The sequence below is a fragment of the Canis aureus genome, chromosome 29 (genome assembly GCF_053574225.1).
Source record: "Canis aureus isolate CA01 chromosome 29, VMU_Caureus_v.1.0, whole genome shotgun sequence".
Classification (NCBI taxonomy): domain Eukaryota; kingdom Metazoa; phylum Chordata; class Mammalia; order Carnivora; family Canidae; genus Canis; species Canis aureus.
Genome location: NC_135639.1, coordinates 38903865 through 38920156, shown reverse-complemented (window position 1 = coordinate 38920156; position 16292 = coordinate 38903865). Strand labels below are relative to the sequence as shown.

The 16292-nt window shown below is 47.5% G+C and overlaps 3 protein-coding genes across 8 annotated transcripts in view; 1 reads left to right on the top strand and 2 right to left on the bottom strand.

Moving 5' to 3' along the window:
- Positions 1-258: 258 nt before the first annotated feature.
- Positions 259-4682, bottom strand: ZNF22 (zinc finger protein 22). Of its 3 annotated transcripts, none has more exons than XM_077878540.1 (2): positions 4538-4682; positions 259-2302 (listed from the first exon to the last, which is right to left on the bottom strand). In XM_077878540.1, the coding sequence occupies exon 2, from the start codon at positions 2221-2223 to the stop codon at positions 1546-1548; it is 678 nt and encodes a 225-aa protein (XP_077734666.1). In that variant the 5' UTR covers positions 2224-2302; positions 4538-4682; the 3' UTR covers positions 259-1545. The 3 variants fall into 3 exon arrangements, with proteins under 3 accessions (XP_077734666.1, XP_077734667.1, XP_077734668.1); XM_077878541.1 differs by lacking the exon at positions 4538-4682 and adding an exon at positions 3820-4083; XM_077878542.1 differs by lacking the exon at positions 4538-4682 and adding an exon at positions 2787-3767.
- Positions 3700-5338, top strand: LOC144301464 (uncharacterized). 3 transcript variants are annotated; one of them, XM_077878544.1, is made up of 2 exons: positions 3700-4232; positions 5182-5338. In XM_077878544.1, exons 1-2 carry the CDS (start codon positions 3899-3901, stop codon positions 5211-5213), a joined length of 366 nt encoding a protein of 121 aa, XP_077734670.1. In that variant the 5' UTR covers positions 3700-3898; the 3' UTR covers positions 5214-5338. The 3 variants fall into 3 exon arrangements, 1 of the variants encoding a protein (XP_077734670.1); XR_013368287.1 differs by lacking the exon at positions 3700-4232 and adding an exon at positions 4579-4817; XR_013368286.1 differs by lacking the exon at positions 3700-4232 and adding an exon at positions 4579-5074.
- Positions 5339-8653: 3315 nt separating this feature from the next.
- Positions 8654-16292, bottom strand: part of RASSF4 (Ras association domain family member 4) — a 31968-nt gene continuing 24329 nt past the window's right edge. Inside the window, exons 7-11 of one of the 2 annotated variants that reach the window (XM_077878538.1) lie at positions 13517-13618; positions 13166-13217; positions 12475-12596; positions 11515-11612; positions 8654-10156 (exon numbers count right to left, since the gene is read on the bottom strand). In XM_077878538.1, coding sequence (XP_077734664.1) covers positions 10096-10156; positions 11515-11612; positions 12475-12596; positions 13166-13217; positions 13517-13618 — 435 coding nt within the window. In that variant the 3' untranslated portion in view covers positions 8654-10095. The remainder of the gene's footprint in view (positions 10157-11514; positions 11613-12474; positions 12597-13165; positions 13218-13516; positions 13619-16292) is intronic. The other variant, XM_077878539.1, reaches the window with a different exon arrangement.

Here is a 16292-nt window from a genome sequence, read left to right as displayed (position 1 = left end):
TCAAGTTATCTTTTTGTAAAAGATAACTATAATCACCTCATACTCACAAAACACTTTGTGGATATTCTGTTGGATGAAACTTATCAACAAGACCATCTTCTATGACTTGGACTCAAATGCAAGGCCAGGAGGGGGGCAAAGTTCAAGCTTCAGGAAATCAATAACACACAAAGCAAGTGATTTTTCCAAAACCTGTGATTTTAGGTGTTGTCTATATCATTAAAACAATTTCCCAAGGGCAAAATAATCAGGAGGTAGTAGTATGCAAAATATTCCATTTTGTTTTATTTTTACGGATAACTGTCATTAATACAGCAGGAACTGGTATGATTATAAAAGATACAAAAAAAATCAGAAGAATGTTAGCATTCAATAGAAATTAAAACCTGAGCTGAAGGCTGATCAGAAAGTCTGACTCTTGGCACTGTTCTGATGAAAGTTAAGAAACATGTATGCTTGACTTCATAAATAATTCATATTAAATCAGAGAAAGTTAGCTTACATTTCAAAATCTACACATTGAGCTACAATGCATCAACACTTTAAATGATTTTCACTGTTGACAAACATTTAAGATAACCAGTGTTATCTAAAACTCTCAAAGGGGGTACACAGGGAAGTGTGTAAATTGTAGATTTCTAATTAACAAGTGGAGATGTGTTGGTATAATATGGTTTGATTCTTATTCACGTAGATCTAAAAGGCTAGCTCCATTTGTCAGAGCATAAAAGAATGCCAAAAGACAGAGGCATGGGGATAGATCAACATAAATCCACCCCAATTTCTGGAAAACAAGTGATAACAGTATAACACCACCTCAAAGAATTGTGCTCCTAGGAATAGGAGACTTGTGGTCTAATTGTTTTCACTTTGGCTTCTAGAGTATCTCTTACTAAGAATTTGGTGAAAAAGAGGGAAATTCCTTTGATTAATAACTGTCCATAAGCAGTAGGGAAAAAAACAACAAAAAAAGCTAACAAAGTGATGGGCATTGTTGATTAAAAATCTGAACATGAATACATGTTGTTATGTTCAATCTGGAGTCATACTTACAAACCAACGGTTAATATACTACAAAACTTTACAAACATAAAATCTCCTCATCAGTCGCAGAACTTCCAAACTAATGGAATTAATTTCTTCTCCCTTTTAATTACTCCTTTCACAGAAAATCCTAAAACTGAGGAGTCACCAGAATACCTGCACTTTTACATGTGTCATCAAAAACATGGTTGTTTTTGTCAAAATGATGCAGGAAGCAATATCACAGGAGTTCAAGATCTTAAAGTCTCTCAAAACATAGTTTCAGTTTTTTGTACTCCAAGTTACATAAAAAAAAAAAAAGAGAGAGAGAGAGAGAGAGAGAAAGAGAACAGGTGGACTCATAGTTTCTTTCAGCCCAATGTCAGCAAATATCCAATGTCTCCATGCTAGGAAAGGATACAGTATTTAAGTGGTCTATTACAAAATATCTCCAGTTCTAAAAGAGATAGCTTGTATTTATTTATTTTTAAAAGAAGGTTGAAGCAGTGCCCTTTACTTAGTTTAGCGGAGACCAGCCACTGACTTCCTACCTGTACCAGCTTTCCAGGATGACACTAAGTGAGTTTTTGACCTAATATTTTTGCCTCGGGTTTTACGAGGTTTTTCTTCTTTGTGCACCTTCGTGTGCTGCCTAAGATGAGAGCTCTGGCTGAAGCATTTGCCACATTCACTGCATTGGTAGGGCTTCTCCCCTGTGTGGGTTCTCTGATGTTGAATAAGGTGGGAACTCTGGCTGAAACATCGGCCACACTCATCACACTGATAGGGTTTTTCTCCAGTATGAATTCTCTGGTGCTGAATGAGATTTGAGCTCTGTTTAAACCTTTCTCCACACTCATCACATTTATAGGGTTTTTCCCCAGTATGGATCCGCCGATGCTGAATGAGGTTAGAGCTCTGAAAGAAACTTTTTCCGCAATCGGCACATTTATGGGATTTCTTTCCAGTGTGAATCTTCTGGTGTTGAAAAAGGGTTGAGCTCTGACTAAAACTCTTTTCACATTCAGTACATTTATAAGGTTTCTCATCCAAGCTTCTTCGCAGTCTACTCAAGCTTGAGTCAAATCGAACAGTCATTCCCCATTTTTGCCGCTGCCTGCCTGTTTTGCGTGGGTTTTCACAGGCTTTTCCTTGGCTCGAGCTCCGAGAAATACTTCCCTTTGGTTTTCCTAACCGCATGGTGATGAGCCAAATGTATTCTTAAGAGTCTGCTCTCTTCTGAAGTTTCACTTCCTAGTGCTACACAGCTCAGAATTTTCTGTGTAGAAGAAAAAAAAATAAGAGCCAAGGTAGATCGTTGTTATTATTCAAATTGAACCCATATTATTTAATCTTCAACCCACTGAAATTGCATCCATGTTTAAATAAAAAATGTATTCAATACATAAGAAAACAAAGACAATTTGGGGGGAAAAACACTTGGAAAATAATTCTAATAATTCCCAGGTTTTCAACTTAATAAATATCCCCAAATTTTGACCAAATTTACCTATGGAGTTTTTGTCTGTTGGGATAGGACAAAATAAAAATGATAATGTGAAATGAAGTAAGTTTTTATTAAGGCATTATCAAGTAAGTTTTTATTAGGCATTATCAAGTGACTATATAACTCTGAAGGATTAACAGGTGGAGACAACATAGTATATTAATGGGAACAGAATAACTCCGAAAGACAACCTAAATTCAGGTAATAGACTATTATTACATTTTAATATTTACTCCTACGTTAAAGTTCTACTTACCGGTGACTATGTTAGGCATCCAGATTAGAAAGAAATGACAAATCATTGCACTTTATTAAATATTTTTGTTTATGCTTGTTTCGCCATTCTACTTTCACAGCATGGATACAACTTGGCTCTAACTTTGCAGCATGAATTGTTTTGAAAGTAGGAACTACCCTATAGTTTCTGGAAGTCAATTCAGTAATCCTGAATGAGAAAATGTAAACGAAGAGATGCTTTATAGGAGGTTTGTTTTCCCTAGATTCTAATGACCCAAATGAAACAAAGGAATTGTTTCTGGAGAAGAAAAGAAATTCAGAACTTTTACTGGATAGTGGAATGAAACTGAGTAGAAACAAAGAGTGGTGAGTAGAACTCAAGAAACGGAGGAGGAAAAAAGTAGTTTACATGCAAAAATAGAAGTTTTAAAATACCCAAATGCTGCAAACACTCAAATTAATTTCATTTATTCACTTAGAAGGTCGTTTAAAATAATGGCTATAAACAAACCTACAAGCCACAAACTCCAAATAGGTGACAATGTGGAATAAGCTAGGCTGCAAAAGTAATAAGATTATTGGAACTATTTTCCACATCTTATGTCAGGAAGTAGACTTTAAAATGGGAATAATTACCCTGGGTCTCTGCATCAAGCTTATAAAGCAAATAATGGAAAATACCAATTATATCATTGTTCTTGCCTTTCCTTCATCTGTTTGTATAATTCAGACTCCAGGCCTGGTAATGCTGAGGACTCTATCTGGATATTTAATAATTCTCTGTGTTAAAATTATGGTTAAGTATCAGAAGGAGCAAAGTGCATACAATACCGATCACCGAGGGAGCATTACTCATTAACTTTAGTCAGTATTTGCAGCGCATCTATTACAGAATAGCTGTTTACAGAACGCCTATTTCAAGGAGGCATTTGCTAGGCACTTGGTGTTGATGGTGAAACAAACAGCTATAATAGAAATCATACATTGAAAAAATCATCTTTAATACTATGGAAATCAGATGTGGTAGGAAGCTCTGAGACCACGTAACCCACCGAGGCCGCTACCCGTGACAATCACGTGTGCCAGACACTATTCTAGGAGACTTGACTCGCAGAGAAGCTTCACGCGGTGATGTCCATTCTACAGCTAAGGACAGGCAGGCCTACTCCGGCCAGGTGCCGGGCCCCCAGCCTGATCCCAGAGCCCGTCCTCTTGATGGCAGAACCGAGGGGCGGCCACGGCTTCCCGCGCCAGGTGCGGCGCTGCTGCGGCCCGGCTCGGCCCGGCTCGGCCCGGCTCGGCTCGGCCCGGCCCGGCTCGGTACCCGGCAGGTGCGGTATCGCCGCAGCCCTGGGTGACGGGGCCGCCGTCGCGCCAACACGCGTCCCCGGAATGGGCTGGACCCGCCTTCCGCTACGTGACACCGGGAGGACAATAACGCCGCTACGTCCTCGGGAAGTCGGAGGTGCGCCGAGTCCGGGTCCGGGGCTCCCCTCACAGCCCCGCGCTACCCCAGCGCTGGTTCAAACTATTCAGTCCTGCGGAGCGCCGGGCGACGGCCGGCCTAGGGGCGGCGGCAGAGGAGAGCGGCCCGCGCAGGCCTCCGCCCGCCCCGGCCCGGCCTCCGCCCGCCTCGCCCCGCAGGCCCGGCCCGCCCGCCCCGCGCCCCCGCCCGGCGCCCGGCCTTCCCCGCGGCTCCCGGAGAGGGGCCCGGGTCCGCGGCGCCCGAGCGGCCTCCACCACCGCGCCGCGCGCCCCCGGCCCACTCACCGCGCCGCGGGCCGCCGCCGCCGCCGCCGCCGCCCTGGCTCGCTCGCTGCTGGGCGCCCCTCGCGCCGCCGGAAGTGCGGGCCGCGCCGTCTGTCGGCGCCGGCGGCCGCTCTAGGAACGTGGCGGGGCGGCCCTCTATGGTGCTGGCGCGGCGCGGGCGCGGGCGCGGGGCCCGCCGGAAAGAAGGCGCCCGGAGTTCCTCCCCGCTTTGTTCCCCCGCCCGCCGCCCCGAAGGCATCGCAGGGGCTGCGGGACGCCAGACCTATGGCCGCGTCCCTTGGTGGGTGCGAACTGGCCTCCCGCCCGGGGCTCACTGCAGCCCCATCAGTCGGGGCCTTGAAAGGCGGCGGCCGCCCGCCCGGCCGCGGGACCTCGTCCTCCCTCCAAGGGCCGAGCGCTTAGCTACAAAGGGGTGCTCCCAGCTCGGGGAGGGGTGAGGGCACTGAGGAGGACGCTGGATGCGATGAGCACTGGGTGTCATGACTGCACGTTGGCAAATCCAACTCCTGTAAAAACAATGAAAAAGAGAAAAAAGAGGTACTCTGGGGAGAGCTGCAACTGTTACTGCTATAGTCGCCTGTGGTTTTTTAAAGATGTTTTCTTAACGAAGGAAATGTCAACTTTTTTTTTTTTTTAAATTTCAGGTGTAGGTGCACCTGCATGGCTCGGCGGTTAAGCTTCTGCCTTCGGCCCAGGTCGTGATCCCGCGGTCATGGGATCGAATACCCCAGACGGCTCCCCGCAGGAAGTATGCATGTGTCTCTGCCTCTCATGAATAAAAAAAAATTTAAAAATCTTTAATTCTGCTGTAGTTTCTACTGTAGTTAACTTACAATGTTCTACTAGTTTCAGGTAAATTTTAAGATCTTAGTCCGCTTTGTTAAGCCACTATGAATGGGCAGCATCCAGGAAGTAGAGAGATGCTCCAAGGAGTTGTACAAAATGGAAAGTTTTTTTTTTTTTTTTTTTTTTTTTTTTTTTTATAGGAAGGAGGGTGGGAAACAGTATTAGCAAGAGGAAAAAAGAAAGATTGTTATATTTTGGTGGAGAGGGATGGAAAGGCAGAGTCTTTGTCATATGGATGCCCTCACTAATGATCATCAGAAAATTTCAGATGTTACAAGACCACATTCCTGGCATAAGTTGAAACTGTAACTAAGTCTTGGTTTCTTTAGGGGAGGGAAGCAGGGGCAAATGACTCCATTTCGAGCTTAACACCTCAATTATCACCAAAAAGTGTCTGGAAGATGGGAATGATCACACTCCACAGATAGGACACCAAGGCTTAGAGAAGTTTACTCAGGTTCACACAGGGTGTTTAGTGGAAGATCAAGGATTGGGAGGAGTCTTTTCGGCACCACAGTCTCCTGACTTTCAGCCTGCCCCCTCGTTTCTCTCTGAGAATGATCTCTCCCGGTTCTCCTCTCTTACAAGCTCCTCCTCCTTCTCTGACAGCCTGGCAAGTGCTGGGTTATCTGACCTCTCTTCCTTTCTCTGTGCCCTCATTCCCCTGTAGAGCTGCTTCAGTCTGATAGCTTCAAATACCATCTTATATGCTAAAGACTCCTGACCTATAACTCTAGTAGTCCGACCCTGGGATGCAAATATTATTAAACTCCAGACCTGTATATCCAATTGCTCATTCTGGGGCCATTTGCGTATGTGACGGACATCTTGAACCTAACATATGTCCCAAAGGAACTTCTGACATTCAACCAACCCGTTTCTTCAACAGTCTTCATCCTAGCAATTGGCAACTCCTTTTTTCTAGTTGCTCAGGCCGAAAATCTTGATGCCATTGTTGTCTCTTTTTTCACCCCCAACCCAAACTCAATGAAATCCTGAATTCTGGTATCTCTGTCTTCAAAATATATCCAGGATCAAGCCACTTTCCACATCTTCACTGCTCTATCCTCCACCAAGCTGCTGTCATCTCCTTGTTGGCTGGGCTTCTCTGGGAAACCACCTGGCAGGGACCGGTGTGCCCTTGAGCCTGGTTGTATTTGAAGAGCTCATTCTAGGAAGGGAGTACACACATCGTACAGAAAAGCCCTGTCTCAGCAGGGAGCACGGCTGCATTTGGCAATAATGTAAGGGAGGATGGTCACATGTATGGCACAAGTGCAGTAACAGGAGTGATCCATCTCCTACAAAGGGACCCTGAACAATGGTTCTGTCCACCAAGCTTGAGACTTTGTTTCCTTTGGGTTCCCTGGGAAAGGAAACTCTAGGGATTCCCATTCCTGGGTTTGCAGAAAACATCTCTATTAAAAGCATGGCCAGAGGGGAGCAGAGCCCCACCCTGCATGTTGTGAGTCCAGGGGCAGGTCAACAGCTGGCTTTCTTCCAGACAATCTCAGCTTGTGGGGTCTAAATACAGCACGTGCACATTTGTTGTTTTCATACTTAGAACAAATTGGCTCTGACTGTACTTCCTGCTTGATCACAGTTGAGGGACTGAGAGGCAGGGGGGCTGCTGTCCATCCGGGCACCTGAGAAGAGTTATCTCTCTCCTTTCTCCACAGCTGCAGGGTACCTGTGCCCTGCCCACCAGGGGACAGATTGTGCATTGCTGGCTCCTCCACAAATCACCTGGTCAGACTGGATGTGCTTTGTTTCCATGGGACTAAAAGGTCCAGATGTATCCTGGGTGAACACATGGCTTTTTTGTGATAGTGGAAAGGCCTTTAATCCATTTTCTGGTAAACATACCTGCAGGTGGCATATGGTATCACATGAGAAAAACAAGCTGTTTTTTGGTTCCTTCTGATAATTTGTTCTGGGCAAACTACCCTGTTTTTCCTGCGTCCAGTACTTTTGCAATCATGTTGATTTCATCCTTTGTTTATTATTTTCTCTGGTTCCTGAGACTGGGAAGATAGTCCTGTTTTAGGAGAGGACATTCACTCACCGGAATCTGTACTTTGTTTTGGCTACTTTTATTGCCTGAGATACTAGTTAGTGAGGGAGCACATGAGAAATACTGTAAGCTCTTTGGAGAGGAAAATAGAGCTCCTGCATTAACCAGTGGGAAGCCACAGAGCCTAGCAGAGAAAGTCTGCAATTGTGGTGTCATGGTGAGCTGAATTAGCAGCTTTTTAAATTGCCTCTGAAAAGCAAATACACTGTTGATAGAAAGATTGGCTAACCCCTCAGCTGACTGTAGAGGCCTACATTTTTCCCTTTCCTGTGCAACCTGCTAGTGTTTTTTTTCTTAGCTGTGATATTCAGAAGTTAGTTTTGATAATGTCTATTTCAAAAGTGGTCTTATCTAGATAGGCCTTAAATAGTATTTTAACAATTGCAAAAAAAAAAAAAAAAAAAAGAACATCCTAAACATGAAAAAACTATGAAGCAAAACCAGCAAGTACTTTCAGAGGGGGTCCTGATCTGATGGTTTGCCGTGTACAGGGCCCTATCCTGCTCCTAACCTGGCAGGTGTTTCTCAGGCTGGAATGCCAACTGTTCCAATCTGGGCTCAGCCTCCAGGGCCCCTTCCAGGGCTCTATACCAGCTCTATCCTCTGTGGGCCCCCTGGCCCTCCTGGGCATCTACTTTGCTTCTCCAACTGAGGATAACCCTGAACACCTCCTATTAAGGAGGCTCTTAATGTGTTAAGGATTAACACCGTGGCTCTTTGTCCCTCCAGGAGTGAGCACTAGCCTGGCACAATTACTGCTGAACAATGGATTGGCAGTTGTCCTAGACCTGAGCTTGTAAATATGTGCTGGGGAGTAGAACGACCTGGGAAGGCTGTTTGATTTGTTTTCTACCCTCTCTTAGGTACTACTGCCGTCCCATCCGAGCCCCTGCGTGGAAGATTCCTATGGTCCTCTGAGATGCTGATCCTATTGCTCATCATCCAGGCTGCTCACAGACTCCCACCAGTGATTCTTCCCCTGTGCCCTTTGGCTACCTTTGTCCTCAGGCCCCACACTAGTCTGAAATGCACTGAAATGAAGGAGTCACTTTGGGATCTACAGCAGCAGGCTGTGGCTCAGCTTTGGCTCTGTTGCCAAATCTGGCCACATATATTGTAGGATAAAAGTTTCAGAGGTTAGAGCTGGGAGTCAAGGTTGACACGTAAAAGCAAAAAGAAGTCTTGGTCCTAACTCCTTCAGTTGAATAGAGCACACCTTTATTGAGTACCTAGGAAACTAGAAAGGAAAGGAGCACAGAGATTACAGATACGATAGGGGATCTCCCTGGGGCATCTCTGCATGTCTCTGCGACAATGGAGCTAGGTCTGGGAAATCCTGGCATGAAGTTCACCCTGAACGGTGGGTCCACACAGCATGGCTGCTCCCAAGCTCTGCTCTTTATGGGGGCCAGTAAGGAGCCATTGCATGGAACAGAGCTGGAATGAATGTCTCTTATATTTGGAGGATTTTATAGTTCTTCTCTTTAAATCTTTAAATCTGCTATCCACAGGCCCCAGTGGGAAAAGAATTTGGGCTTCAACTTGCTCTGTTCTGGACAAACACTTCACATGACTGATGTAAACTGTTGCATAGTTTTGCAAAGGCTTTCCCATTCTTTCCAGAAATTCTCCATCAGCTGATAAATCCAAATTGTTCTGGCCCCAGGGAATTTAAAGCCCTTTCTCCTCATTGTGCCCCTTTGACAGGAAGTATAGAGAGTGGAGGAAAAAGCCCAGAAAGGGCAGGAGGCACCCATCCATGGGGCAGTGGGGATGAGGACTGAACATTGCCTTCCTGAGCCACTGCCTGAGCCCTGGACTCCACTGCACATGGGCTGGCATCCTTCCAATGTCATGTGGACCACCTCCTCTCTGTGATCAAAGTGCCATGTTACCCGCAGTAAGCTCCTTATAAGAATTCCTTCAGGTCTCATAGAGGTAGTTAAAAGCCAGGGCTGCAGAGAAAGGATGGGATGCTCATGGTCTTATTCCCGGTCTGACCTCTGCTGCCAGAGTGCTAGGCTATGCAATGCTCCTTGAGTGGCATTGAGGCTTGGAGGCCAGGGATGCCATGGGGAAGTGACGGCCAGAAGCAGGGCACATCCCATATCTACTGGCATCTCCAGCTTTTCCCAGCAGAGTCCTGAGCAGCAGCATGAGGTGAAGGCAGACAGGGATCTCATGGTTCATGTGGATGAGGAGGTCAGGGGCTTGTGGCCATGCAGAAACTCTGGGCCAGGCACTTGGAAAGCAGATAGAGCACACACCCGATGGGCTCAATCAGGTACTGCTCTCCTGAGCAAGAGAGGTGTAGCATGAATAGGACTGGCCACACCATCCAGCCACATAATGTGGCCAGTGCCCCAACTCCAGGGCCGCTTACTGCACAGGTAAGCCTCACACACATAGACCCCAAAGAGCAAATTCGTGGCTCCGCAGTCCTGGCTCTGGGCCCTGTGAGTGCTCAGAGAGCCAGGGACGTGCGACTCATGGTACTTAGGCAGGTAGACATGTAGAAACACAGGTGCTAGATTCTTCAGCAGGTGGCTCTTGGTCAGTGTGACCAATCAGGGCCTGGCCACCCACACTCAGTGTGCATTGGCTGTGGGAGGCTTCCGGAGAGGCTGGCACTGGCTGGCTACTTGGTCTCTACCAGCTGCTTCAGACGCTGCAGCATCGTCAGACGCAGGGCTTGGAACCTAGATGAAGACACAGCCAAGAAGACTCACTGACACTGGAACACACAGGGACAGGGCAACAGAGTGAGGGACTGCACAGATGACTGGGCCAGGAGACCCAAGGCTGATTAGTGGCTACCATCTCTTCTCCGCCAAGGAGAGGGAAGAGCCAGGCCCACACCCTGTAAGGCCAGTGGCTTAGAGGAACAGTCAGACAGGGCTGCAGACCCCGCCAAGCTTCAAAAGCAGAATGTGCTGTTTCTATCTAAAGATTCTCCGGTATAGAAAGGAGCATGCTGGAGAGGACAGGGTGGCAGAGCATGGATTGGGAAGCCTGAATTTAGGCCCAGGCTCATCAGTGACCCAGGCTGCAACCTTCCTTGCCTCAGGCCTCGGTTTCCTCTCTGTGCCCTGAATAGACTGGCCAGGTGACCCCCAGGTCCCCTTCCAGCTCCCAGACCCGACAGCAATGCAGCAGACTGCATGGTGGACGGTCCCCTCTGATTGGGGGTCTCTGCTGACTTCCCAAATGGGACCTCACTGCACAGAGGCGAGGGGTGGGGGTGGGGGCTTAGGGCAGGGCTGTGGCTTTTCAAAAATCATTCAGCCAAAAACTGGAATCCAAACCAGTCCGCCTACTACAGGCCCTCTCACCGTGAACAGACTGCTTCCTTCCCTTCCTTAAGGGGGACTCCAACCCTGGCCCTGACTGAGTGCCCCATGTGCTCTCCCTGCCCCATCCTTCACTCTGCAAAAGGACAGAGCAGTCACTGGCCAGTGCAACTTGGCTAGCCTCACCCAGCTGAGCTTTGATTTATCTTTCCCAGGAGCCAGCAGGTGACACTGCTCATGCTCACCTTTCCACCTAACGGGTCCCTTGCACCTAAAAGCATCAGTTGATACAGAAAGTTCCAATGGCCACTGTTTTTTGGCAGGCTCAGAATTCCCTCTAGCACAAAAGGCCCAGACCAGGCTGAATGTGCCCTGAGCAGGCCCTCTCCTCAGTCACTCTTCCAGGGCTCTATTATCAGTAGAACTTGTTACCCTGGTCCAGCACCCACCCGCACTCCTGTCTGACTCTCCTGCTCAGTTTCAGCAGCTGCGCCCCTCCCATGCTGGTGAGGTGCTGAAGCCAGATGGGTGGTTTGCACTGTGTTCTGCCATGTTCACAGGCTGTCACCCCAGCTTGATGTCAATAGTGAGCAGGGGGCCAGAGGGCGGTGCTGGGTAGCCAGGGTCCGCAGGTCTCCCTGAGTCAAGCAAGCGCACCTGATGCCCCCAGAAGGGACAGCTCTCCCAGCCCCGGCCTGGGTGCTCTGCCCCCTGAACACTTGCCCTGATGTTCAGCACCCACGACTGGCTCTTTATGTGCTGCTTACTTCATGGTCAGTTTGATTATTTCTCTTTCCTCCTCTTCTTTTAATTTTTCAACAAAACTGTCCAGCACCGGCATTTCAAATTTAATGTACTGAGCGACCTAGAAAATCCAAGAACATTTTAATGTGCTTTAAATTAGATGCCAAAAATGTGTTTTCTTTTCCTCATGGCTTCCACAGCAGCCGACTCAGCAATGTTTTAGAGCTGAGGAAGTGGCTGCCCTGCTCCTCACCCACCCCCAACAACCTATCTGTACTAGGATGGAGGACAGAGAAGCCCATTCTTACCTCACAGGCAATAAATATCCCTGGGAGGAAAGATTAAGTTGAATGTTAGGAAATGTATTCAATAGAAAGCAGAACCACACTGGGTGTTCTCCGGGGTGGGGGTGTGGAGTGCTGGGAACACCATTGTTTCTGACAGTGGAATGAAGCCACACCAATCTGTGAGTGGTGCAAGGGATACAGGCAGAGTAACTAGTCTTCACCTTGGGTCCAAACCTTACTGGCTTTTTCTGTGCAAGGGAGCTCAGCAACATGCTCCTTCCTAGCCTAGGACTCAGCTGTGCTAAGACTTAGCCACCTGTTCCCTTCCACTGGCCCTGTGGCAGGGGCCCTAGTTAAGGAGCCCTTGTATGGGTCTTTGATGTAATGACAACTAAACACACTCTAACAAAGGAAAAGTTTCTACCTGCCTGAGGGGAAAGGCAGAGGCAAAGGTTTTTTACGACCCAGTTTCCTTCCTTCCCTAGGACAGCTGATAGAGCTGGTGGCCACTGGCAGGAGGAGGGAAGGCTGGAGCCATCACTATGCTGGGCTTGGGGCCCTTTAGGACAGCTGTGTGAGAGGTTGCTCAAGAGGGCTCTAGCCAAGGTCATCTTCAGAGCCCTTGGGAGATCCCCCATGCTATCATCTAGCCCCTTCCTCAGGAGCGGGCCTCCCTGAGCCTCAGCCCTGACTCACATCATGGGGAACTTCCTCGCCCAGGTCTGCTTCCATCAGGAATATCCTGGCGATCTTCTCACATGGCCCATGAAGGATTCTGGAAATCAGTGGGTACTCGCAGTCTTTTAATTTTGTTCGCTCTGAAAAAGAAGGCAATTTACAAAATTCATGGGGCATTAGGATTGCCCCTCTTCATTGCAGGATGGGAATGTGGCAAAAGATGGATGTCCAGGGGGCCTGGGAACCTTCTCTAGACCCCAAAGAGAAGGTTGCCCTGAATGATGCATGATGGTGGCATTCAGCAAAGACAGATCAGAGAGGAACAGGAGCCCAGAGAGTAGGAGAGGGGACAGGGGACATGGGGAGGCCCGGCTGCTCAGTTACCATGGGGCAGAACCCTGCACAGAATGACATGTAGGTTCTGTACCAGTTCTCAGGGGGCGAGGGGCTTCAGCTCCAGCTCACAGAACCTGACATGCACCCCTACCCCTCCCAACTGAGTGAGGTTGAAGACAGTGGCTTCCCTTGTGGTTTTGGTGGGATTCTGAAAGGGGCAGTGAGTGTGCCTGGGTTTGGGCCTGGCAGAGACATTCATGGAGGCCCACTGCACAAGCCAGCATGGCCCTCAGAGAAGGAGCATGGTCCATGAGCTTGCCAAATGCACAGAGACTTTTGTTTTTCTGATCTCAAAGCACAGGCAGACACTTACCCCCAGACTCGTGAACAATGTAGAGTGCAAACTCACTGGGGCCATTTTCCACCTGTGCAGGCAGTGACAGGAAGTCAGAGCAGGGCTTGATGAAACAGGACAGAGAGCGATCCCTGGCAGTAACCACACCCCCAGTGCCACACACACACACACACATAAGTCCCCAAGGATCCTTCCCTCTCTTTGCTTAAAATCCCAGAGACATTGCATTAGCAGAGGGAACTTTACTAGACCTTCTACCCAGGAACCTCAGGCAGTGTCCCCAGCCTTTGCCAGCCCCCTCTCTCCCTCTCCCAGCAAGACAGCAAACCACCAGCATCCCAAGTCAAGGCTGTGCATGGCCAGACTTACTCGGAACTTGTTCAGCAGCAGGGTGAGCACGTGCAGGGTTGTCATGGTGCTGTTGACCCTCACATTGGTCACAGACCCGTAGGCAGGAGTAAACACCGAGGTCTGTAGAGGGAGGTGGGCACTTCAGGGCGGGGCCAGAGGGACATGGAGCTGACACCACACGGGGGCTGGGCACTGTCAGCCAAAGGGTCCGGGGTGACAGGTGAACCTCGTCTCTGGGCTTTGTCCAGTCACAGATCCACACAGAGCTGTGCCCACATCTGGTGCACTTGGGGAAGCTGTAGCAATTCCTGTCTTACAGAGGCCTGTGAGAAAGATGCCTCCAAAGCTACCAGGGCCAGCTCTCTGATCCTAGCAGCCAGTCCCATGGAAGTACTTCACAGTGGGTGGGGGTACCAGTCTCCTTCTCACTCTTTCTTTGGGTCAAATTCCCAGAGGTCTGTTGATTCTAAGGCCAAATGTTCTGGAATCTGTCTGCTCCTCCCCATTCTCCCAGAGGTAAAGGCTGAGTTTGTACTGCATCAGTGTCTCACTTCTCCCCTTCCAATCTCAGTGCTTTCTGTCTATCCTCCACACTGCTGACCAAATGAACAACCTTTCAAAAACCTTGCAGCTCAAAGTGTGTTCTGGACCAGCTGTATTAGCATAGAGTCTTGGCTCCCAGCCCCAGATTCCTGAATCAGAATCTGCATTTTGAGGAAACCACCAGGTGATGCTCTCCATAGAGTACAATTTGAGAAGAACTGCCTTTTGGCAATAGTTCTAGTTAAAAGGATCTGAAGGTTTCTCATAACCTAAATAATACCATTCGGAGCTCCTCTCACTGTTTGCACATGTAATACAATGATTCTCTCCCCAGTGCCCTGTAGTCCCCCCACATAAGCTCTTCACAGTTTGAGGGGCCCATTTATTCCTGCAGATATCTTGCCTTTGCCTATGGGACACCATATATACAGTCAACTAGGGAATCACCCGGTTTAATATGTTCTCAGTGAGTAGCCAGGTTATAGACCTGCTAAGCATTTTACCTAAAATCTTTGATTTAATCCTTATTACAGCTTTTAAAGTACCTATCACTAGTCTTCCTTTTAAGAAAGGACACAGAGTCTTGGAGAGATCAAGTAGCTTATCATGGTCACCCATCTAGAGAGGGCAGAGCCATTGGAAACCCTATGCTTTACCCCCATGGCACTGGGGCCTCCCTGTGAGTCTCACCCCCTAAAGTGAGCTCTTCCTTGCTTTCTAAAACCAAATTCAAATGTACACATTCCTCCTCTGTGGTCCTATCTCTGCTTTCTCCGGGATGTAACCAGGGCACAGGTATATTAAAGACTTGCTCAGTTTCCAAGTACCGGAGTCAGACTCAAATCCAGGCCTGCCTCCTTCAAAGGTGACATGCAGAGTGATTTGGGTTATAGAGAAAGCCAGACTAGGCTTCCAGTCCCTAAGAAATATGGAATAGAGGAGGCAGGCTATTTCAAGAAGAAAGGTCTTGTCAACAAGACATTATTAGTGTTTCTTCTGCCTGAAGCCTTTTCTCAAGATGATACTGACCAAGTAGGAACAAAGATCCCAAGGCTGCTTTGCCAACTCTAACCACAGTGGTTTCTCTCTGATAGAACACATTTGAATCAAACAGCCCAGGACAAAGCAAAGGGACAGGTACCAAGTATTACTGAGTGTGGAAATCACACCAACACTACTGTGAATCAGAATAGTTTTGGAAAATGATTGAGTGAAGTAATAGTGTGCAGTTCTAAGAAATAAAATCCAGAATAACAACCTCAGGAAGTCAATTCTAGGTATCTCTTTTTTTAAATTGTTGCCTGTGATTCAAGTACTTTGTCTCCTGATTTCTAAGGACACTGATTCTGAATGGATTGCAAGTAAGGGAGAGAGAAGGAGCCCCTTACTCAGCCAGGAGATGGGAATCAACTGTCCAACATGCCCAAGATACTAGCTCACATCCTGGAAGTTAGTTTGCCTGGAAAAATGAACCCACCTTCTGTAGGTAAATCTGTTACTGGGAGAAAGACCTGCCCTGACTGGATTACAGGCTAGTGGATTGAGTATCAAGTTGGCTAAGGAGTCCTTCAATGAAAAAAAAAAAGAAAAAAGGAGTCCTTCAATGGACACGAAAAGCTGTGACAAAAGCCCTCACTTTCATTTTTATTCATTTCAAAGGCTCAGACATCTCCATGTTCTCTGGGACATTTGCAATGACTAACATAAGGGTTAATGCACCAGACACACTTCTTAGAGATGAATGATTCCCTTAGAGGAGAGGGTGAATGTACTGGAGATAAACTCCACTGTATGGCATCTTGAGTCATGGATCAAAAGCTTCCTTTTTTAGGAATGTAGAAATCCAAAGAGCTCAAACCCATGCAAATATTCTTTTAAAATTTTTGAATAATCCCTCAAAATAGCATATAAATATCTAATATGCTTACCTAACACTTTACAGACTAAATCTGTTTGAACAAGATTTAAAGAATACCCAAGGTCAGATTGTAGGTCCTTTGGCTAATCTAAACCATTCTTAATCTCTGCTTAACTTCAACCCTGCCTCCCCTGCACCCTCTCAGGAAACTACTCTCAAATAGTCCTGGGTTTCCCTGCACTTAGCAAAGAAAACCTAGTGTCACCCATGAGCACTCATTGCGAACCCAGCACAGATTGGAAGCTGGAAGCAGAAGTGGGCCAGGGGCTGGGGATGTCCTGTGAATAAGGCAGGGTCCCTTCAGCTTTCCTTGCTGAAATCTTTACCCCAAAG